The sequence below is a fragment of the Lissotriton vulgaris genome, chromosome 1_1 (assembly GCF_964263255.1).
Source record: "Lissotriton vulgaris chromosome 1_1, aLisVul1.2, whole genome shotgun sequence".
NCBI lineage: Eukaryota > Metazoa > Chordata > Amphibia > Caudata > Salamandridae > Lissotriton > Lissotriton vulgaris.
In genome coordinates this window covers 218,854,348-218,878,255 of record NC_141685.1, presented here as the reverse complement: position 1 = coordinate 218,878,255, position 23,908 = coordinate 218,854,348, and the positions used below count along the sequence as shown (strand labels likewise).

Genomic DNA, 23,908 nt, shown 5'->3' with positions numbered 1-23,908 from the left:
AAATTTGTAATCGCAATTAGCGAATGCCAAGCCAAGGTTGCCTAGGGGCCCCCTGAATCACCCCAAACAGAAAGTGTGCACATGTAAAGCACACACATGTCCTAGGGGCATGCGCACGGTACATGGAACTATGAAAAATGCATTTTTGTGCTTTTTTCAAAGTATGCACATGGTTACCATTAATTTAAAGTTGATGGTAATTAGCGTTTCCTAAATGCACAGTTCTCATTTAGGAAAGGCGTGCTCCATGTGCATTAGGGAATTGCAAATTGCAATTCCCTATTTGCATTAGCAATTTAGGTGATCGAAAAAAATGTGGTTACCTAAATTGTGAATGTCAAGCCTGTGATGCATTAAAAATTTCCTTTTTCCATTCGCAAACTGGTTGATTCTGGGAATTGGCCTGTTTTAGAACAGAAAATAGTTTGGTGCATCTGGCCCTAAGTCCATGAGTTCTATAATGGCTACCAGCAAACATTTTCTCATGTTGTTGGCAGCCAGTCAGAGCCCTTGCTCCCACAGGTGTATTTCTTTAGATTGCCAAAGAAAAAAAGATCCCTGGGACAATCAGAATTCTTTATTTATTAAAGCTGGGTTTGGGGTACTCATGTGCAACTCCCTGGAACCCAATCATCAAAATATACAAATGTTTTTTCAACCTTAAATTTTCAAAAGCTGCTGAACGGATTTACACTAAATCACAAAAAGCACAATCTGTGGACCAAGATCTAGGTTTCTCACGAATTTGGTGTAATTCCATTCAAGTACTGCTGCCTAAAGAAGTCTATGGAAAATGAATGGTGATTTTGCGTTTTGGGACTCCCCTTTTGTTCTCGATCCTTGCTTGATGGATCATTCTGAAACTTTCAATGCACAAACTAGTAAAGGAGTAGCACCTTTTTGGAATGATTTGTGGGGATTTCTCAAATCGGGCCAAAATTAATAACAAAAAAACAAGCATTTCCTATGGAAACACTGACCTAACTACTATACCTACCCAGTGGTAACCACATCCAAGAGTACTTCATCCCTCAACCAGCAGTGCACCAGCCGGCATATTTGCTGAGTGGTGGGAAAAGGGGGTGTGGCCTCCAAAGACCTCTCAGCAGTCCCACTGTGTGGGACTTACTGGAGGTAACAGGAAGGTGTGTTCGCTCACAAGCATCCAAGGGGACTTCATCCCCCAACCAACAGTGCTCCAAGAGGTGCATTTACAGAGTGGTGAAGAAAGGTGGCAGGGCCTTCAGTGACTTCCCGATCTTTTTTTAAAACTTATTCAGGGAGGGGGGCCGCGGGCCCCCTTCCCTGGGCCAATTATGGCCCTGGGGACCCCATCCTCCAGGGCCAGGCCTATTTTAAATAGAGGATTGGAGGACACATGCCCCCCTCTAAGGCCTGATTTGACCCCAGGGACCCCATCCCACGGGACCCAGCTATTTGTAAAAAAAACAAGTGTTAATGAACTTACAGGTAGGTGGGCCAAGTGCCTCCCCCGGACGATTTTGGCACAGGGGACCCCATCCCCCACAGTCCTGCCTTTAGTGTGGGTGATTTGGTCCCACCCAGGGCACCACATTGTAGTGCTGGGGACCAAGGTCGGGTGCGTCATTTCCCCTTCGGTCCCTGCATGCACCCCACCTCCTGCTGGAGCCAGCTATGCTTTGACAGATAGGGAACTGCTAACATGAAGCTCCCTCACTGTCTAAGTAATTGTGGTCACTTTCAGCAAGAGAGAGCTTTTTCAATGCTCTCACTTGCTGAAAGTGACGACAGTTTGCTATTGGTTGGCACCCCGGGAGTAGGAAGGTGGAATCTGACTGCATGGTTGCCCCTACTTTTTTCCTGGTGTTTTGATGGTTTTTGACTTAGTTGTGCTGGGATCCTGCTATTCAGGTCCCACCCTATCTGTTTCCTTGGCTAAATTGATTCCATGAACCAAAGGTACACTCCAGTTTGGTTACTGGGGTACCCCTGTGAGTCTCTAGAATATGTTACACTGGGTACTAAGGGCATAGGTACCCCAACGGCCTAACAGGTGCTGCAGCATGTATTATGCCACCCCTGGGAAGAATTCCAAAATGACACCACAGGACTGCTACTGCAGCCTGGGTAAGGTGGTGTGTGCACCCCTTACTGAGATATAGGCTCCCTATATATACTTTAAATCAAGGCACATAGAGACCTATCAGTCACCCCTATGGCAGGCCTTATCTATCCTGAAGGCAGGGTGCTTGGTTTCGTGTGAGAGGGTGCCCATGCATGAGCAGGACCCCTCTGCAGCCTTCGGAACCAGTTCTCTGGGGCTGTTCTGTGATGCCACCAGACCATATACTCTTAAGTTCGTTATAACCTTGCGGTAAATGCTAACTTTGCAATGGCTGCATGGAAACATTTTGCATTTGGTTTCAAACACTTTGGAATCCTACCCCTCCACCAATCCTGGCAGTGGGGGTAGAATTCCATCGTACTAGAGGGAGAGACATGTCCACACCGGTATATCCAGTAAGAGTTTAAAAGAGCCCTGGCATCACAAAATGGATGCTGCAGCCACAGACACGAGTCTGGCCTCCTGCTGCTGACCAAAACTCTGGCAAGGGAGGTATGGAAAATAGGTTTCCTGTCACAGGGAGGTGTAACCACCTCCAAGACAGGCTTTAGTGTATTGGGGCAGGGTGGGTGCACACTGAGAGTGCTTTGAAGTCTGCACTGGAGGCGCATTTGGTGTCCCTGTGCATAGCCCAATTCAAACCAGTTGCAGGGACAACCAGCCACTGCTCTGGCGCGAAACTGGACAAAGGAAATGGGTGTAGCCGACCCTCTTTCAAAACCCTCCCAAAAGTGGTTCCCCAGAGTTAGTCCAACTCCTTTCTAGGGTATAAGTAATGAACCCCTGGCAACAGCATTTTAGATTACATCTGGATGAAACTCTGCTACAGATATCCTGGAACTTTGACGCTCTACTAAAGACTAGAGGACGGTAGGTCGCTCCCCCTCCACACAGCACTGCCTGTGTATCCATGCCCCAGCTGCCGCAGCAGATTAAGCTCTAGGCCGTAAGTCAAGTGCCATTTATTGCCTTCATTGTCTCAGTTCTGTGACTGCCGTTATCTGTCCTTCCCCGCTGCCTTACATGGTCTGTGCCCGTTTTGCTTTTTGTTCCTTCGTTGCCTCTGGTTCTGTGCCCGTTTTTGATTTCTGCTACTTCGTTGCCCCGTATTCTGTGCCCGTTTTTTGCTTCTGTTCCTTTGTTGCCCCTGTGGGTCTGTGCCTTTCTCATACTGTTCCTTTCACTGCCCCTCACCGCTCCCACCCCAGCCACTGTGTCCCCTTTGGCCCCACCCCCTGACTGCCCATTTGCTGCCCCTGCCTCCCGCCTCCCACCTCCCAGCAGCTCCTCCCTCTCTCCTCCCCATATATGCCAGCCAATGCATGGCCGCACAGTAGACGCGCGCAGTGGGTACACCGCTGGTGTGCTGAAGGTGTGCCTAAGGCAAGCCCGTCTGCAGCCATCCACGCCTGGACTGCGCCCAGCACCAGAACGCCTGGTCCTCGCACACCCACCACAACGACTGCCGCCACTACGATGCCAGCACACTGCACCCTCTCAACTCCGGACGGATGCACACCGGCTTCAAGGCCGCCCGAAACGCACACACAGTGCCTTCACCTGCCGGAACTTCAGCTACACCAGCCTCAGAGCCAATGAACCACCCGCCAAGAAAGACCGCAATCACCTCCGATGCATCCTACCGAACGCCTGCTCCGCACGCAAACACGCTGTCGAGCTATGGGACGTGCTCGACACAACAACCCCGGACATCGCCTTCCTGACAGAGACGTGGATGAACGACTCCTCCGGACCCTACATCGCCATAGCCATCCCTAACGGTTACAAGATCACCTGCAGAGACCGCACCAACTAAGTCAGAGGAGGAATCGCGATCGTCCATAAGAACAGGGTCTCGACCAGCACAGTCGACACTCTCAGCACCGCTAAAACACATGCATTTCCAAATCCACACAGACTCCCCGGAACCCAATCCCAGTTCAGCGACTCCATCGACAACCTCATCAGCACAAACACCCTGACCTCCACCGACTACATCCTCCTCAGAGGACTGAACATTTTCCCCTTGAGAACAACAACAGCAACTCCACAACTCTAATCAATAACCTCACCAACCTCGGACTGAGGCAACTCGTCACAACGCCCACCCTCTCTGTCGAACCCGTCTTCTCCTCAAGCCCGCACATCTCCTTGAACCACACCACCGAACTCCCCTGGACCGACCACTGCTGCATCCACTTCACCTTCCAGAAACCCACCACACAACAGATCCCCCAATGTTGCTGGAGCAAAATGACAGAACAACTACATGCAAACCTCGCTCTCAGCCCACCCACTGAACCCTCCAACACTGACGATGCTGCCCTCAGCCTCAGACGCTGGATCAACTACTGCGCCAACACCGTCGCTCCGCTAAAGAAACGCCCCCACAAAGACACCAACAAGTGAGCCAGCTGGTTCACCCCAGAACTCCTAGCCTCCAAGAAAGCCTGCCGGAAACTAATGAAGAAGTGGCATTGCGAACAGACCCCGGACAGCCACGCAGCCCACAAGCACGCCATCCGCAACCACCATCACCTCATCAGGACTGCCATGAAGACCTCCTTCAAAAACCGTCTCGACAACAACACACACAACAGCAAGGAGCTCTTCAATATCATGAAAGAACTCTCCAACACCAACGGCATCTCGCTGTCCCAAGCCCTGTGTGACTCCCTCACCACTTTCTTCCACCACCAGATGTCAAATTTATAGTTTATAAGTGCTTGGGTTTTCGTAGAGTGATTGGATACACACTTGGGTACTTATTGGATGATGAGAGTATTGTAAGAAGGGAGCATGGTGAATTTATAGGTGCTTATATTTTCGAAGAGTGATTAGAGAAGTACATTGTGCTGACTGGGTGATTAGAGAAGTGCAAGGGTACTGACTGGAAGAATGGAGTACTGCAAGGAGAGTGCATGGTGTATTTATAAGTGCTTGGGTTTTGATGTGTGATTGAATAAGTACATGGTGCTGGCTGGGTGATTGGAGGAGTGCATAGGTTCCGCCAGGGTGATGGCTAAACTGCATGGGTACTACCTGGGTAATTGGAGGAGTGAATCAGTAGTGTGTAGGTGGTTAGAGGACTGCATGGGTAGTTCTCAGGGTAATTGTAGCAGTGCATGTGTTACTGCCTGGGTCATTGCAAGAGTACATGGGATCTGATTTGTTGATTAGAGTACTGCAAGGAGAGTGCATGGAGAATTTATAACTGCTTGGGTTTTGGCAGATTGATTGGATAAGTACATGGTAGTACATGGGTAGTGCTCATGATATTGTAACAGTGCATCAGTGAGTGCATGAGTCATTGCATGAGTGCATGGGTAGTGACTGGATGATTAGAGTGCTGCAAGGAGAGTGCATGGAGAATTTATAGGTGCTTGGATTTTGGTGGAGTGATTCGATAAGTACACACATGTCACATCAGGCCTCACCCCTTCCCTGCACCACTGTGCAATCCTGATGGTCCCTGGGGGCCAACTAGCTCACCAGGTACCTCTAGTAAGTGCCACAGAGCTGTGTTGCAGAGAGGTGGTCCAAGGCCATGCCCCTTTTAACACCTCTCTTCAATGCAGCTCTCATAATTCAAGTGGACTTAATCTCCCAATTGCAACGAGCCAGAGGTCCCGTTTGCACAGTGGTGAATGGAGGGGTGGGGCCTGATGTGACAAGTGTGCAAACGCACCCTGTGGCACATTTTAAGTTGAGGTATTAAGTCCCCTTGAATTCTGAGGGTTCATTGGGCGCAACTAGAACTCCAGGTTCCTCCAGTAAGTGCCACAGAACTGCGTTGCAGAGAAGTGGTCCAAGGCCACGCACCATTTTACACCTCTCTGCAACACAATTCTGTTGTGTTTACTGAAGGTTTCTGGTGGGTACCTTTTTATATTTGGAGTGGGCCACATGGCCCCCCTCCTCAGGCCATCTATGGCCCTGGGGACCCCATCCCCCGGGGCCGGCCTTTCCTTTTTATTGTTTTAATTTTTACATGTTTTTAGGGGAGGGGGTCGCATGCCCCCTCCCGGGCAACTTCTAGCCCCGGGGACCCCATGCCCCAGGCCTGGCCACTCCGTTGGGGACCTTGGGAGGAGCCCCAATTCCCCCATGGTTCCAATGGTTCCCCACCTCCTGCGGGAGCCGGCATTGCTTTCCCAAACTGTGAGCTGCTAACTAGCAGCTCCCCTTGTGGAAAAGCAATCTGGTTTGGATTTTGGAAGAAAGAGCAGAAAACCTGTTCTTGCTTCCAAAATTCAAATTAGTGTTTGCTTTGGCAGGGCAGGAGCCGCTCGGCTCCCACTCTGCCATAACAAATAGCAGTGCCCCGGGGTGGGCACCCCAGGACACTACATCAGCCAGCCCTGGGAGGTGACAGTCCCCAGGGCCATTAAGAGCACCAGGAGGGGGGCCATGCTGCCCCCTCCCAATGTGTTTGAGACCCCCGGGTGGTGGTGGTCCCGGGGCTCGGGGTCCATAAATACCCCCGCATTTACATTTTTAGTGCCCTGGGGAGGAGGCAGTCCCCAGGGCGTGTGGGGGCTCGAACCCCCCTTAAAGGTTTTGATATTGAAAAAATATGCCCTGGGGAGGTGGCAGTTCCCTAGGTTACGGGGAGGCATGTGCCCCCACACATATTTAACAAAACCCCTGGGGCTGTGGGGGGCATGTGCCCCTGCGCATATTTATCAAAATCCCCGGTGTAGGGGTCCACAGGGCTGCGGGGGGTGTGTGCCCCCAAACATATTTAACAAAAGCCCAAGGACTTGGCCCACCCGGGGGCTTTGAAAATGAAGCGCAGGAGACTGTGCTTCGTTTTTTAATTTTTTGGAAGGATTTATGCACCAGGCGTGACCCCGCCTGAAAATTAAAAAAATAAATGATTGTTTTTTGCCTGGGGGGTCCCTGTTGGACCCCCTGAGCAGACCTGGGGGGTAAGGGTGTTTTTACCCTGCCCCCTTTTCTTGTTGGAGAAGTTTGGCTCACTGGTTAGAAGTGGCAGACCCTGAAGCAGAGATCAGGCCCGGGACCAGGGTTCAATTCCCGACGCGGCAGGGTCTTGGGCTCAATGTCCGCGGACTTGATAATTCTCGCCTCGGCGCCTACTCTAATCATGGGTCCCACGCTGCAACTCTGGGGAATAGCTTGCTTAATCTCCACAACGGCCCCAACAACACTGGGATGCCTGGCTTCACCGTGGGGGTGCCCAGGAAAGGAATCTCACAGGGAGAGCCAGGAAGGGTTCCACAGCGTTATACAGCGCCGGGACGCCCTGTTGCTGGGACAGCTGTGCGCTTTAAAAGTATACTACATTTACATTTATGTTTGTCTTACCTTTTTATTTCTCCCTTCATCCGGGGCACAAGATGGCTGCCAACACTTCCTGGTTTGAAGTGTTGGCAGCCAATCTGAGGCAAGCTCATGCTTGTGTGGTTAGGCTCCGCCCAGATATCAAAACTCAGGAACTACTGAAGGGATTTACACCATTCAACAAAAAGGACTCTTTTGGTGTAATTCTTCTTAGCAGTTTGGGCTGTAGCTTTGTCGTTAATTTCCAAATTTACATGACGAAAACGAGTTTTGAGACCCCCCTTTTTTCTAGGCCCCCGCTTGTTGAATCACCCCAAAACGTCCAAAATAAGAGCTGACCGGAGCGTGCCACTGGTTTTGAAAATTTCATGATAATTTGTCAGCCGGCGCCAATAAACTATTCACACACCCATACCAGTACTTACACAGCTACTCACTGATTCATAGATCATAGATCAACACACACTTCCAAGGCACTAAATCACACTTGCCCAGCATACCTCACCAATCACATGTGCTTGAGCCTTTTCCTTAATCACTCATAAAGCATGGAATGACTTGCACTACATATAAGTGCCCCCTCCTCACTTCATGAAATTCCACCAAAAAATGAAGAAGTCCCACTAGGCCCTACGTTTTGCTAGACTCACACCAGCTCAGAACCAAGATACCCTCCCGAATGATAGTGTGCTCTATTAACCTGCATAACATAACAATATAACAAGTCTCCTCCACCTGCTCCACTCTGAGCAGACTCATCTGGCACAAACTTAGTCACTCATAAAGCATGGAATGACTTGCACCACATATAAGTGCCCCCTCCTCACTTTATGAAATTCCACCAAAAAATAAAGAAGTCCCACTAGGCCCTACGTTTTGCTAGACTCAGAACCAAGATACCCTCCCGAATGATAGTGTGCTCTATTAACCTGCATAACATAACAATATAACAAGTCTCCTCCACCTGCTCCACTCTGAGCAGACTCATCTGGCACAAACTTCAGAAGTCCTTTAGACTACATTTTCCTCTAACAAAAGCAAAACGCAAGGTCTGTGGCACACCAGATGCATCCAGGACGGACCCAAAAAAGCATTACCAGAGCCAATACATCTTGCCTTTGAGCCCCACTGGCTTCGGCAATAATTTTGTAACACTGCTGTGCAACATTTTCGATGCTGTGCAGCAAGGCTGAAGCATTATAATAAAATTTGCCTAAGACCTGCCCCTGCTCATCATTTTGTAGGTAAGCACACCTTGCATGCATAAACAATTATGTACCAATATGTTTTTCTCTTTTGTTACCGATCCAAATTGAATCGATAATTAAAATAATCATTGGTAATGTCAATGTTCTGCACCCTCAAACAAGCACAACTCTCATCCTGCAAAAACACAAAACCACTGGCACCATGACGTTCATCAACTCAGGGGCCCCATCGGACTCATGCCCCTCCCACGCCAACTCCAGAGAACTACAACCCATAAGTGCCATCCTCTCACCTGTTCGTGGGGCCCGATGTAGGTAATCCCACATTACCGATTCTTAAATACCGAATCATACCGAAAAGTGGGTAAATTGGTAAGAATTGGATCAGAGGTGGTATGGGAAGTAGTGATATCATGGTTAAGATTATTGAATTTTGAATAAATGTCACAAACTTTGTCTTGAAAGTAAGTGGCCAAGGCATCGCACATGGATTGAGAGGCCTCTATAGAAGTAGCTTTGTCCTGACCTGTAAGATGTGATACAACCTGGTAAAGTTGTTTAACTGAGTCTTGTGCTGACTCTATTTGGTTGTTAAAGAATAAACTTTTCTGAGTAATGATCATATGTTTGTATTTAGTTAATTTCTCTTTGTAGCAGATCTTTTCAAGAGGGTCATATTTTTGACACCATTTACGTTCTTGTCGTCTACAACTTTGTTTTTCCAGCCTGAGACACTCAGTGAACCATGGGGCAGAGTTGGATTTTCTATTGGTAGATTTCTTTTAGTAGGAACAGTAGTGTCAACTAGGCTTTGAATGCAATTAGTGTCAATGATGGCTACAGTGTCGGGATTAAGGGTGTTAATATCCTGCATCATGTGTAATTTATTCTCAAAGTCATCAATATTGATACTTTTCCATGATTTGAAATTATTAGTATTATAAGATTTGGTGGGAGGGGACGTGGACGGGGGAATTTTAAAACATACAGCTGAGTGATCGGTCCAAGTGAGGGGTAGTATTTTCTCTATGGAGAGAGATTTGAGTTTGGAAAAGATTCCATCTAATATATGTCCTGCCTTATGCGTAGGAGAATGGATAAGTTGATTTAATCCTACTGCATCCATTTCAGTAAGAAGGGTGATGGTTTCAGGATCGTCACAGAGATCGAGATAAAAATTGAAGTCACCTAAATTGGTGAAATTGTTTTCACCTGCTACAGGTTCAAGGAGGTGACTCAGAGAGGATAGAAATGCTGAGCGAGAACCGGGTGGGCGGTAAAGCAAAACACCTCAAAAGGAGCTAGAGTATGGGGTGAAAAGTGTGAAGTTCATAGCCTCACATGTGTTAGTTATTATTGGCTCTATTCGTATAGCAAAGGTGTTGCGATATATTATTGCTATTCCGCCTCCTTTTTTTAAAGGTCTATCATGTCTGATATTTGAGAAACCCTCCGGCGTAGCCGTTGTAAAATCAGGATCGGAGGACTGGTCACCCCAGGTTTCGGTTAGAAATACAATATCTAGATCCCAGTTATCAATGAGGTTGGCTATTTCGTACCTATGTTTGGGGAGAGATCGGACATTAAGAAGTGCCACTTTAATAGTTTTGATAGACTTTGTATGTTTAAAATTGGTGGAACCCTGTGAATACAAATTATCCAGAGTTTGGAAAGAGCAGTGGGGGCAAATGTAGGGAGAGTCATTTAAAAGACACAGGTCTGTGGGAGTACAGGATTTGATAGTTGTGTTAAGCGTTTTGAGATAAGAAGCTTCATACTGGATTCGGGGGGATGGAAGGCAAGAAGTAAGGGGAGCAGGGGGAGTGGCCCTAGGCCCGGAACTGGCGCGGACGGGCGCAGACGGGCTCGCCTTTGGCGCGCCTGCTGCGCCCGCCCGCTGCGCGTCCGGGATGGGGGAGTCATTTTATGCTGGTGAGGGTGGGAGGGTCGAGCAAGTAATCTACTCTCCCTCTGACTCACCCAAGATGGCGTTGAAAGTGAATTGGTCCAATGCCGCGCTTCATCGGCTGCTGTTGGCTAAAATGAAGAAACAGGCGTGCGTGCAGATATTGCAGTGGGTAAGTAAGTGCCCAAAGTAAAGTTAAAAATGCAGATTTGTGATTTAAAAATTCGGTAATTACAACGTTCCCGGCTTCCGCCTCAGGAACCTAGACTCTGACTGTCAATACATATGCATGTAAGGGCATGTATGTCTGCAACATGGCACTGTTGAAAAGCAAAAAAATGCTTTTTCCAAGGGTTTCATTATTTACCACCAACTTGTAGTTGGTGGCAAATAACGAATCCTAAAAGGGGAAAAACACTCATTTGAGTGCTCCCTACATAGCAAAATCAGTAATTTACTGATTTGGTATTTTAAGGAATCAGTAATTTACCGATTCCTTAAAATACCGATTCGGTAAATTACCGATTCAGTAAAATGCCCACCTACATCTCATTTTTCAAATACCGGTCGGTAACGGCCAAAATTACCGAATTTCGGTCGTTACCGACCGGTATTTTCCTACCTACATCTGGCCCTGAATGTCTCCAAAACTTCCACAACTTTTGCAAATTCTTGGAAACAAACAACTGCCCTCCAATTGATAAAGAAACCCTCATTTAAGCTGCAACACTGACAGGATCAAAATCACAATCTTTCTGAAGTGTACTTCACTGTGGGACACCACTGGTGACCACTAGAGCTAGGACCAACACCCACCCCCACTACCCATACCAAGAACCTCTGGATCACCATTGATAGCAAACTTGACTCGACTTCCCAAGTCAACACCTTCACCGCTTCCTTCTTCCAAATCCTGAAGCTGCAGAGGAAGATTGTCAAAAGTCTGTCATGCACACCTTTTTCACAAGCAAGCTGAACTATGGGAAAAACATCTATGACAGATCAACAAAAAACTCACCAGAAAGCTGCAGGCCATTCAGAACTTGGTGGCCAGGGTAACTCTCAACCTCCCAAACTCACATCACACCTAAAGGAGCTCCACTAGCTCCCATACATACACTAGGACAATTGTAACACCTTACTCACACTTTCAAGGAACTACATTACACTGGCCAACATACCTCAATAATCGCATCTGCTTTCAAAAACAATCCAGACAACCTCTGCTAACCCAAACTCCTACTTGCACACATCCCACACATATGGAAAGTCAAGCTTTCTCCTACAATGCTCCTAAAGTTTGGAACAGTCTGCCACTACATCTAAGAGCCTCCTCCTCACTTTTGAATGCGGCAAAAAGCTGAAGAACTGGCTTATCGAATAGTCCCACTAGGCCTTAAGTTTGGCTAAACTCACAACTGCTCTGTACCTGGATACCCTCCTGGGTGATAGTGCACTCTAAAAATACGCAGGACATTGTAGGAAGCTGGCTCTTCATATAGGGGACAAAAAGAGGTCCACGGTGTAAAGAGTCCAGGCAAACCCCAGGCACAATTGACACGCCGACATCTCTCTTTGGTGTAGGTGTGGGCAAGCAGTACGGCATATCAGAGGGTAGTGTTAAGCATCTATTGCAAACACAAAGGCAGTAAGTGAGACACATACTCAATGAAGATATTTTAAACCAATTTATAAAAATAACACAGATTATTTTATGACTTTAGATACCAAGATCAATGGCATATGGTAAATGCTTTTTGAGTTATGAATGTTAACAGTTTTTACAATACGACAGTTATTTTGGTAATGATGTCTTTTGGGGGAAAAACATGTACTGCTTTCGGCCACTTAAAAGGCAGCATTGACAGGTCACTGTGGGAGGTACTGGGGTGCCATGGTCATTGTCCCTATTTCTGCCGTATCACATCACAGTAAAGTACCTGCAACCATCCCAAAGTATTGTTTGATAAGACTGTGAATACTAGCGCTTATGGTATGAAGGCCAATCAATGTGCTTTGTTTATGGACGCTGCATATATCATGTACACCAACATGCTTTTGTTTATTATATGCGGCATATCATGTTATGAATTATGTATTTGTGAGCCATCATGCATGTACTTCTGAACCCTTCTGGCAGTGGTAGGTACTAATCACGTGTTTAATGTTTATACACACGTGAATGCCATTTCCTATTGGGTACATGTGAGCATGTGCAAAGTGTCTGCACATACTTACCCCTTCTGGAGCGGCACTTGAAAACGTGCACCGACTGCTGGACACGAACACGAGTATTGGACACCTGCGAAAGCGGATATCGAAACTGCATAATCTAAGGCTCGGGTTTAGTAGTCTGCAATTACCTGGATCTGGGTCTACTTTGGTAGTGCTCCTCTCCTCGGGGCGAGTCCTCACCAGTGGCTGCACCTGCCCTGCCAATCTTCCGTCTCTTCTTCCTGCATCAGGCATAATCACTGTGGTACCTGTGGAGGAAAGCGCAATAGATTAGAGCCTTCATCTCGATAGAACTTACAACACGCTCTTTGCGTAGGGATTGGCGAAGCTCTGAAAAACAAGGTAAAAACAAGCATTTACAATGCAATCGGTCTTGCCTTTGGGACATTATTAGTATATTTAGCCATGCAGCATATTATCGCACAGTATTGCAAAGTAGCCTATCTATGGACTGTGTGGCAGTTAGCATGGGTCTTGCAGTAGATTTGGCAACAGACAAGTGTGGCGACATCCACGCGGTAATCTAGAAGCATGAAATCTGAAGGGATGGGCCAATGACATTGGTTGGTGCAAGGAGGGGCAGAGTTTGGAACAGCACTTCCCTTTATAACGAATATGTGACGTTTTTCCGCAAACAATTACCCCGCATACCAACACTCCGCAATTATTATTCCGTAATTACAATCACTCCGCAAATTATAACAACGCAAACTTTTACAACGACTATGCCTTTACCACGCATGCCATTACATTGCAAAGGCATGCATGTTAAAGGTATACTCATTGTAAAAGTTTAAAAGGTAAGTGAGAGTACCCTACTCTACCCTACACTACACCATAATGTAGTACCCCTGAAAAACCCACCCTCGACACACAGTCATTTTCCTATATTTACACTACCCAGCACAAAACCACCAAGACTACCATAAACCACTTTTCTTCCCTACACAAACACTACAACACTACCTTAATACACTACCCCTGCACGACCCTACACTACACAAACACAACATCACTACCCTACACTATATAAACACTACCCTAAACCCTAAAACACTACCCTACACTAGGGTATGACCCTACACTACACAAACACTACAACACTACCCTAAACCCTAAAACACTACCCCCAGCATGACCCTGCACTACACAAACACTACAACACTACCCTAAACCCTAAAACACTACCCCTGCACGACCCTAAACTACATAAAACACTACAACACTACCCTAAATCCTAAAACACTACCCCAGCTTGACCTTACACTACACAATTACTACAACACTACCCTAAACCCTAAAACACTACCCCCAGCATGACCCTACACTACACAAAAACTACAACACTACCCTAAACCCTAAAACACTACCCCTGCATGAACCTACACTACACAGACACTACAACATTACCCTAAAAGACCAAGGGCCAGATGTAGGTAGCCTAATACCGGTCGGTAACGGCCGCAATTCAGTAATTTCGGCCGTTACCGACCGGAATATTGTAAATGAGATGTAGGAGTTAAAAATCTACTGATTCGGAAAATCTGAGTCGGTATTCTTCCGATTCGGAAATTACCGAATCATTAGTTACCGAATTCTTATTTACCGGTAAATAAGAAATGGTAAAAAATGTCTATGGAGATGTAGGTAACCAAAAAAAAATACTGAATTTCATGAAATTCTTTATTTAAGAGTCAGAATTCACCATGGATTGAAAGCAGGTGGTAACCAGGTGCAGGCTATAAAATAAGGCTCCAAAATGGAACAGTGTAACCAGAATGGCGGCATTCTACGTCATAGCAAGGCGGCTACGGCTAGAGGCAGCAGTAGAGAGGGAATGGAGAAGGGAGGAGCAATTGTAGAGGCAGAGGATAACACTCTTCCAACTGACTGAAGCAGAGATACTGCAAAGGTACAGGCTACACCCCCAAACCATCCTGGACCTGATCAGGGACCTGCACCCACTCCTGGAGCACCCAACACCAAGGGCGCACGCCATCCCACCCCATGTGCAGGTGTTGTGTAGCCTACACCTGCTTGCCTCTGGTAGTTAACAGAATGTGATTGCTGCAGTAGGTGGTGTGTCCCAGAGCTGCCTGTCCCATTTCGTCAGGAAGTTCCTTGAGGCCATGATGCAGAGGATGCATCATTATATTAATTTCCCTGACACACCCGCGGAACTTGCGAAGACCAAAACAGATTTATATCTGGCATACTTCCCTCACGTTATAGGCTGCATAGATGGCACCCACATCCCACTCTGCCCACCTGCAGTCACAGAACACATATACCGGAACCGGAAGTCAACACACTCCATCAATGTGCAGGTGATATGCAACGCTGGCAACATCATTACAGACATTGTGGCCAAATTCCCTGGGAATACCCATGACTCGTACATATTCCAGAACGGTGGGATTTACACACGCCTTGTTGCTGGAGAGTTTGGGGACGGATACCTGCTAGGTAAATGACTGTGACACACCCTGATAGTAATAGCAGATGAATGTATCATGAGTATGAAACTAATGGCACTCTCTTTTCCACCTAGGCGATAGTGCATTTGCCCTGAGGTCCTTTGTGCTCACCCCCTACCTCAATCCATCTAGCAGGAGTGAGAGGCGTTACAATGTGGCTCACAGATCGACTCGCAACATTGTTGAATGCACATTTGGACTCCTCAAGAGCAGGTTCCACTGCCTCTACAAGAGCAGAGGTGCACGCCAGTATACTCCAACCCTGTGCTGCAAAATGATAGCGACCTGTGCCATGTTGCACAATCTTGCCACCAACGAAGGCACAGAGGTGGAGATCACACATCATGAGGACATTGATGATGACACAGAGCAGGCAGAGCCCTATGCAACAGGAGCAGCACCAGCAACAGATGGGAGACTGAGACGGGCAGAGATCACTCGCCGATATTTCTAAGTAAGGAGACACAGACAGGCTTAGTATTTTGAAGTACGTAGTTTAATTGTCTCTACGGAATTTAAATATTACAACACCATGGTACTACAGTGTCTATTATCAGGAGTGGGTGGTCACATTTAACCTCACTGTGACCTGTCCTGTGGGTTGAGGGCATGTACAACGTTTGCGCCCACTCACTACAGTGCGGGATGCAGGAGGCTGGGTCTCAACGCTTTCGGTGGTGCCTGGGTCAGCAGATTGGTGCCTGCTGCTCCTACCCATTTCAGGGACATGAGTGCTAGAACCGCTCCTGCTGGTGGAGTCTTCTGTTTCCCCGACACCTGTGCCTCCAGCAGTGGCTACTTGTTGTGTGAGCATCAGCTCCATGGCAGAGGTGACTCTCCCCATCCCCCTTGACAAATCCATGCAACAGTGCCCAATTGTATCCTGCATGGCGACAAAACACCAGCACAGCAGGGAGGTCGCAGTAGCAAAGCGGTTCATTGCTTTTGTCTGTTGCCGCATACACTGGCGATCCCTGCACCTCTCTGAGTGGGCTATATCTAATTTATCGCAGAGAGCACTCATGTAGTGGGTCAGTCCGTCATCTCCTTTGCCATGGACTGCATTGCCTCTGTCATGTTGCCAATACCCTGGTCTATGTTTGACATCTTGCCATTTATACTGCAAACCTGCCTGTGTACTGCTAATATTGCCTTTGCCTGCAGGCGCTGAACTTTTACCATGGTGGCCTCAATACAGCAGAAGACCCCCTCACCATCATGGCCTTCGCCTCTCTCCGGTGCCCTTCGGCCTCGGACACTGGCCCGCACAGCTCCTGAAGTAGTCTGCTGCCCAGTGTTGTCAGACACAGGTGGATTACTTGCCATGACACCCTTCTCATCTTCCTCCTCTGTTGTTTCAAGAATCCTGAGAGGGGGCACATCAAGCCTCTTTGACCTTCCCTGCACAGATGACTGTGATGTTGGTGTGGGGGATAGTGCTGCTGGTTCAGGCTCTTGTGTCCCGAACAACAGAGGTGACTGAGGCTGTGGTGTGGTGGGTCGCTCAGGTGTAGTGGCCACCTGCGCTGTGGTTGTGTCTTGATGAACAGCGCTATGACCTGCTCTGTTTTTTGTCTTCTCCCTCCTCTCAGTTGTCGGTGGCCTCTCCTCCCTCTCCTGTGCTGTACTGCGCGATGACTCTCCTCTGGAGAGATATGGACATTGGGTCAGTGGTGTAGTTCACCTGTGTGTCATGATTAAATCACATTCCTATCACACAATTACCTAGTCTCCCTCAGCTTCTGGAAGTAGTGTGTCGCATACCTTGCTGAATTCTATGGTGACTGCATTGATGTATGTACCTATGACTACATCTCCCATGATGAATTGCTGGACATCAGTGAAACCTGTTCTGGAGTGTGATGCAGACACACACAGTGGGGAAGGGGGACAGGGTAATGGGTGGGGATTTATGTCCATGCATCTTACCTTGTTTCCTTGCAGCTCTGGCAGAGCTGTCAGTGTCCCCAATCCCAGCGATACTTTCCGGATCCAGGGTGGATTCAACCAGCTCCTCAAGGTCTGTCAGTCTTGGTGCTCTGTTTTTACCTCCACCTGTGGCTGCAGCTTCTTTTTTATGTGCCAGAAAAGGGGGTGGTGATGAACAGAGTGTCTAAATTAAGCAGACCACTCTTACCCAGTCCAAAGATCAGGGCTTGATCCATCACCGTTATTTAGCTCACTGCACCATCCCAGCTCAGAACCTGGCTATATGCAAATCAGTCTGTCCCTGGCCCAGTGCATCATGGGAACAGGGCAGACTAAACTACCAAGCCAATTCTTCACCAGAAAGGAGACAAGCTTCCGGGGACCGGTTTCTGGCATTTCAGCCATCGTCGGCCCGGCTTGCTTGAATCCAGATGGTGCAGTGAGCAAGGGACTCATGTCTGAGTATACCCTGCCACACCTATAGTGGCCAAAAACGATTCAGAAAAGGGGGTGGTGATGAACAGAGTGTCTGATTTAAACAGACCACTCTTACCCAGTCCAAAGATCAGGGCTTGATCCATCACCGTTATTTAGCTCACTGCACCATCCCAGCTCAGAACCTGGCTATATGCAAATCAGTCTGTCCCTGGCCCAGTGCATCATGGGAACAGGGCAGACTAAACTACCAAGCCAATTCTTCACCAGAAAGGAGACAAGCTTCTGGGGACCGGTTTCTGGCATTTCAGCCGTCGTCGGCCCAGCTTGCTTGAATCCTGATGGTGCAGTGAGCAAGGGACTCATGTCTGAGTATACCCTGCCACACCTATAGTGGCCAAAAATGATTCAGAAAAGGGGGTGGTGATGAACAGAGTGTCTGAATTAAGCAGACCACTCTTAACCAGACCAAAGATCAGGGCTTGATCCATCACCGTTATTTAGCTCACTGCACCATCCCAGCTCAGAACCTGGCTATATGCAAATCAGTCTGTCCCTGGCCCAGTGCATCATGGAAACAAGGCAGACTAAACTACCAAGCCAATTCTTCACCAGAAAGGAGACAAGCTTCCGGGGACCGGTTTCTGGCATTTCAGCCGTCGTCGGCCCGGCTTGCTTGAATCCTGATGTTGCAGTGAGCAAGGGACTCATGTCTGAGTATACCCTGCCACACCAATAGTGGCCAGAAACGATTCAGAAAAGGGGGTGGTGATGAACAGAGTGTCTGAATTAAGCAGACCACTCTTACCCAGTCCAAAGATCAGGGCTTGATCCATCACCGTTATTTAGCTCACTGCACCATCCCAGCTCAGAACCTGGCTATATGCAAATCAGTCTGTCCCTGGCCCAGTGCATCATGGGAACAGGGCAGACTAAACTACCAAGCCAATTCTTCACCAGAAAGGAGACAAGCTTCCGGGGATCGGTTTCTGGCATTTTAGCCGTCGTCGGCCCGGCTTGCTTGAATCCTGATTGTGCAGTGAGCAAGGGACTCATGTCTGAGTATACCCTGCCACATCAATAGTGGCCAAAAACGATTCAGAAAAGGGGGTGGTAATGAACAGAGTGTCTGAATTAAGCAGACCACTCTTACCCAGTCCAAAGATCAGGGCTTGATCCATCACCGTTATTTAGCTCACTGCACCATCCCAGCTCAGAACCTGGCTATATGCAAATCAGTCTGTCCCTGGCCCAGTGCATCATGGGAACAGGGCAGACTAAACTACCAAGCCAATTCTTCGTGGTTCAACTCTCCTCCTGGTTCCATCTTCATGAAGTCTGTTTTTTTCACAATGCGTGCCCATTTACCATACATGCTTTTACAGGGAATTCGTGGTAAATGCAGACGTGTTTTGAAAAAATGCATAGTGATGGTATGCGGGGGTCAAAGACCTCGTGGAGTAATGGAATACGGGCTCAAAGTCTGCGGAAAAATAGATTTGTTATAAATGTGGATTACCCTTAATAACACGTACCAATGTTTCATAAAAGAGGGTTTTCAATAAGCGTCTCAATGCTTAAAAATTTGCTTTTTAAACCTCTGTGGTATATGAGGGCCAAAGGCTCACAAATGGGAAGTGAGATTCTGCGTTGGAATACTGTTGAAGCAGTCAAGTGCATAGAACCCTTCCTATATATAGTGGAGTGGCGTGGCTCACTGGTTAGAGGCAGCAGACCCAGAAGCAGAGAACAGCCCGGGACCAGGGTTCAATTCCCGACGCGGCGTGGTCGTGGACCAGGGTCAGCGGACTCGATAATTCTCGCCTCGGTGCATACTCTAACCAGGGATCACACTCGGCAACTCTGGGCATTAGCTTGCCTCATCTCTACAATGGCCCCCCACATTCGCCGGGGATGCCTGGTTTCACCTTGGAGATACCCAGTAGGGACCATCTCGCAGGGATAGCCAGGACGGGTTCCCCAGCGGTCTACAGCGCCACGACGCCTCAGGGCAGCAGTGCGCTTTACAAGACACATACATTTACATATATGGGCAGGGACAAGAGGCTGAACTGAAGCATTTTCAAGGAAGCCTTATAACAACCCAAATTCGAAAATCTAACAATGAGCCGGCCCATAAAATCAATTAGTCAAATGTGCCTTTTGTTATGACAACCTGTATTTCACTGGTAAAGATCACAGAGAAATAATGTGGCCTGGAACTTCCCACCTCGAGAGACAGACGAGGTGAGGTCTTCAAAGTTCCAGAACCCTCAGACAGTGATTCCTGTGTCCAAGAAGCGACTAATGCCTTGTCTGGGCCCCTACTTGAAGTTTCCTTCACTGTATCTGAATGGATTGTGTATTATGCAAACATAAAGTTCTCCAGAAAATGCATTGAAAAACTGGACTACACGATCTGGGAAAAATCCATATAGGCCGAAAATGAGCAGTTTACATTATTCAATCCCAACCTGTGAATGACCGATTCATGAAACAGACTGTAAAAAATAGAAAACCTGGGTGGTCTTAGCTTTTCTGCTCAACCTATATTGTGTGATCTTAGGCAAATATTTCACTGAACCACGTTTTTCTTCATTATCACATATGAGAGCACCTTCAAATACATGAGTTTAGTGAATGCGTTGCCCCAAAATCTATTGTATTTGCTGTAATATGATGCTCTATATATAATAGGAATATAGGTCAGGAATTGGGTGTACATGACAACGTACGCGCCTCTTAGTTCACTAATGGGATTGTTGTAAGGGGGAGGACATGAATGTTTCCAAAGAGCGCATGTTTAAAAACTAGCATTTTTTTTTATAAAAATCACTGAATGCAGTGAAAGAAACTGATTTACTAAGGTGAAATGCTTAGGTATGTTAAAATAATTTAAAAATACACTTATTTGAATTTTGAAGAGGCTACATCATGTGTGTTATTATTTTTATTATTATTCTTAATATTAAGCTTTTATTTTTCGAATACTTAAAATCATTACAATATACTAACAATATTAAAAGAAAGAGAGTTAAAATCTCATGCATGTTACTACAACCTGGTAGGGCATAAAACCTTAAAACTAATATCACAATCTGGTTATAAAGTACAAGTGCAAATGCATTAGACTTAAAAGGGAGAATTGCCCGAGACTCTATTTCTTGATAGCCGACTATTTTCTTTTTACATCATGTGTGTTCACGATTTACATTGCACTGAATTTCAATGACTATGTGTTAAATGGCTTTCGATATTCCCAGAGAATTCATATGTGTATAGACTTTTGTCTACAGGCTGCCTGAATTCCAGCCCAACGACTGCTCAAGTAGTATCCTCTGTCACTGCTTGGTTAGCCAGAGAGATGAAAGACACATTTCACTCTAACTAAGATTTCACTGCCCATGATCATTACGAAGGTTGAAAGCAGCTGCCTCTTCAAAGTCAGTATTATTGTGTTTTAATTGACTATCTAAAAAGAAGAAAATGTTCATGAGATTGGCAGATAGTTTTTTGTTTAAAATAATTAAGGTGTTCTGTTATCTGACACACAGATGGAGTGATTCAGTTTTCAAGAAAATTATTGACTATCACACACTGAAGAATGAGCAGCAGCTTAAGCGACTCCCAAAAAAAACCCAAACTGCAACATCATGCAATACATCTCACCCACATCCATGCAGATGCAGTAGAAGCTGTGATAAAAAAAGGCAGCAATTATACTATTATGCTTCATATGAGGCCTTACCCACCCAGTTTTGGCATAAATCACATTTATTTCAATTACATTTTTACTTAAAAAACATTACCAATTGGTCCGGTACTTAGCCAAATATATGTTACCGAAATTGCTTACTTAATACATTTAAAGTTAAAGTGATATTTTCGCATCCCCGAACTTACCATCATATCTCACCACTAAGTATATATATTTTAATTAAATAACTTTTAGCTTTATTGATTTTAATTATTGGAACCTTGTTCTAAATGTAAAAGTAACCCTAAAATGTGCCATAAAGAAAAATAAATATTTCATTCAAATAAAAAATGCATTAATTTAATTCAATCAAGGGTTTATAATGCACGCTACTCACCGGTGAGGGTCTCAAGGCTCTAGGTGAAGGGGGGGTGCAGCTCCTGGTCAGTCGAAGAGCCACGTCTTGAGACTCTTTCTGCAGGTGTTTAGAATGGTGGAGCATCTGATGTTGACTGGGAGCTCGTTCCAGGTCTTTTCTGCGATGTAGGAGAAGGCCTGCTCTGGTTCTGCGTATGCAAGGGCTTTCTGCTAGGGCGAGGTCGGTGAAGCGGAGGTTCCTCTTGGGTACGTGGAATGAGACTCTTTCATTGAGGTATTTGGGCCTGATGTTGTGGAGGGATTTATAGGTGTGGGTGAGTAGATTGAAGGTTACTGTCTTCTCGATGGGGATCTCGTTGAGGTCTCGTAGGTGTTGGGTCATGTGGTCATGTTGTAGGGTTCCAAGGACAAGTCTGGCCGCTGTGTTCTGGATGGTTTGGAGCTTGTGTAGCAGGGATTTGTTGATCCTGGAGTAGAAGGAGTTGCCATAGTCCAGTCTGCTGGTTAGAAGTGCATGTGTGACGGTCTTTCTGCATTCGTGGGAGATCCAATTGAAGCTTTTACAGAGGATGCAGAGGGAGTTGAAGCAGGTCGACGTGATGGCATTGATCTGGCAGATCATGGTGAGGGATGAGTCCAGGATGAGGTTCCGGGCATGGTCTGTCAGTGTAGGAGGGTTTCCGAGAGCAGGGGGCCACCAGGATCTGTCCCACACCTTGGAAGAGGGTCCTTGGAAGAGGAACTCGGTCTTTTCCAAGTTCAGCTTGTCTTTTGTATTGGTTTTACCTTTGCACTGTGTTAAGTTAGCATGTGCTGGTTAGAAGTTTAAACACCATTTTTCCTTTCTTGCTGCCTCTGCACACAACACATTTTGTTATTAATGCTTTTCGCCTAGTTAGGTATTTTGCTTTACACGAGAATAACATGTTTGCTTATAATATCAGTCTTGCTTGGTAAGCTATGTCTGTACAGTGAGTGCAGAGGCCTTCAAGGTTATTTCAATACAGCGCTTATTGTTTGGATTGAACAGCGCACAGAGTAGACATAATATGGATGCAGCTGTGGCCAACTTTGGATTTAGGCGCAAATAATAATGCACTGCGCAAGGTAGAAGACACACACTTGATGAATATCCGTATGTAGAGAGTTGGTGCAGGAGATGATGTCATCCATTTCTACTGAACCCAAAGGTATGAGCCCGCCCTTCTAAACCCAAAGAGACCTTCTGTAGATATGATATTATATACTAGCTAGGGAGGGTAAACTGAGGTTCTACTTAGACCTGTTTCCTATAGCATTTTAACATGCTTTCACCTTTTGTATTTTATGGAATAGTAACCATGTTGTTAACCTTGTTCCTTATAATACGTTTGCCTGTACTAGCTAAGATACTGCGTTTGAGAACACTGCATTAGAAATAAAGATTTCAAACTCGCACGTGTCCTCATTGACTCCTCGTTCTGGATTGATATGTTAGTATAACTAAAGAGTGTTCATGTGTTCCACGTTACCTGAGGTGTTCTAAGTCCATGTTCTGGTTTGTCTAAATCATTGGGGTTTGTAAGTACCAATGAGACACTGATAGCTAGTCTGGTAGGGGATTTTGGATGCTGAGGAGAGTTTTGGCACACCCTAATTCACTAAAGTTCCAAGTCTCTATGCACAGTTCTGTATATGCGGTACAAAAGGGGTTGGTAATGGACGGAGCATCTGAACCAATCAAACACTCACACCCAGTCAAAAGATCTGGGTTTAATCCATCACCCTTCTTTAGCTCACTCTGTCACCCCAGTTCAGACATGGCTATATGCAAATCAGTCTGAACCTGTTCCTCATGGGAACTGTCCAGGCCGAACTGCCAAGCCATGCCTTCCCTGGACCAGAAACAAGCTTCGGAGGACCGGTTTCTGGCATTTCAGCCGTCTTCAGCCCAGCTTGATTGAATCCAGTGGCAAAGTGAGCAAGGGACTCACGTCTGAGCATACCCTGCCACACTTATGGCGGCCAAAAGCGGTACAAAAGGGGGTGGTAATGGACGGAGCATCTGAACCAATCAAGCACTCACACCCAGTCAAAAGATCAGGGTTTAATCCATCACCGTTCTTTAGCCCACTCTGCCACCCCAGTTTAGACATGGCTATATGCAAATCAGTCTGACCCTGTGCCTCATGGGAACAGTCCAGCCCGAACTGCCAAGTCATGCCTTCCCGGGACCCGAAACAAGCTTCC

The 23,908-nt window shown here is 46.7% G+C and overlaps 1 protein-coding gene across 1 annotated transcript in view; it reads right to left on the bottom strand.

The window, feature by feature from the left end:
- The window catches only part of LOC147740929 (uncharacterized), a 493,251-nt gene that overhangs the window by 345,803 nt on the left and 123,540 nt on the right, over positions 1–23,908 (bottom strand). Inside the window, exon 4 of the mRNA XM_086936080.1 lies at positions 12,892–13,011. Coding sequence (XP_086792206.1) covers positions 12,892–13,011 — 120 coding nt within the window. The remainder of the gene's footprint in view (positions 1–12,891; positions 13,012–23,908) is intronic.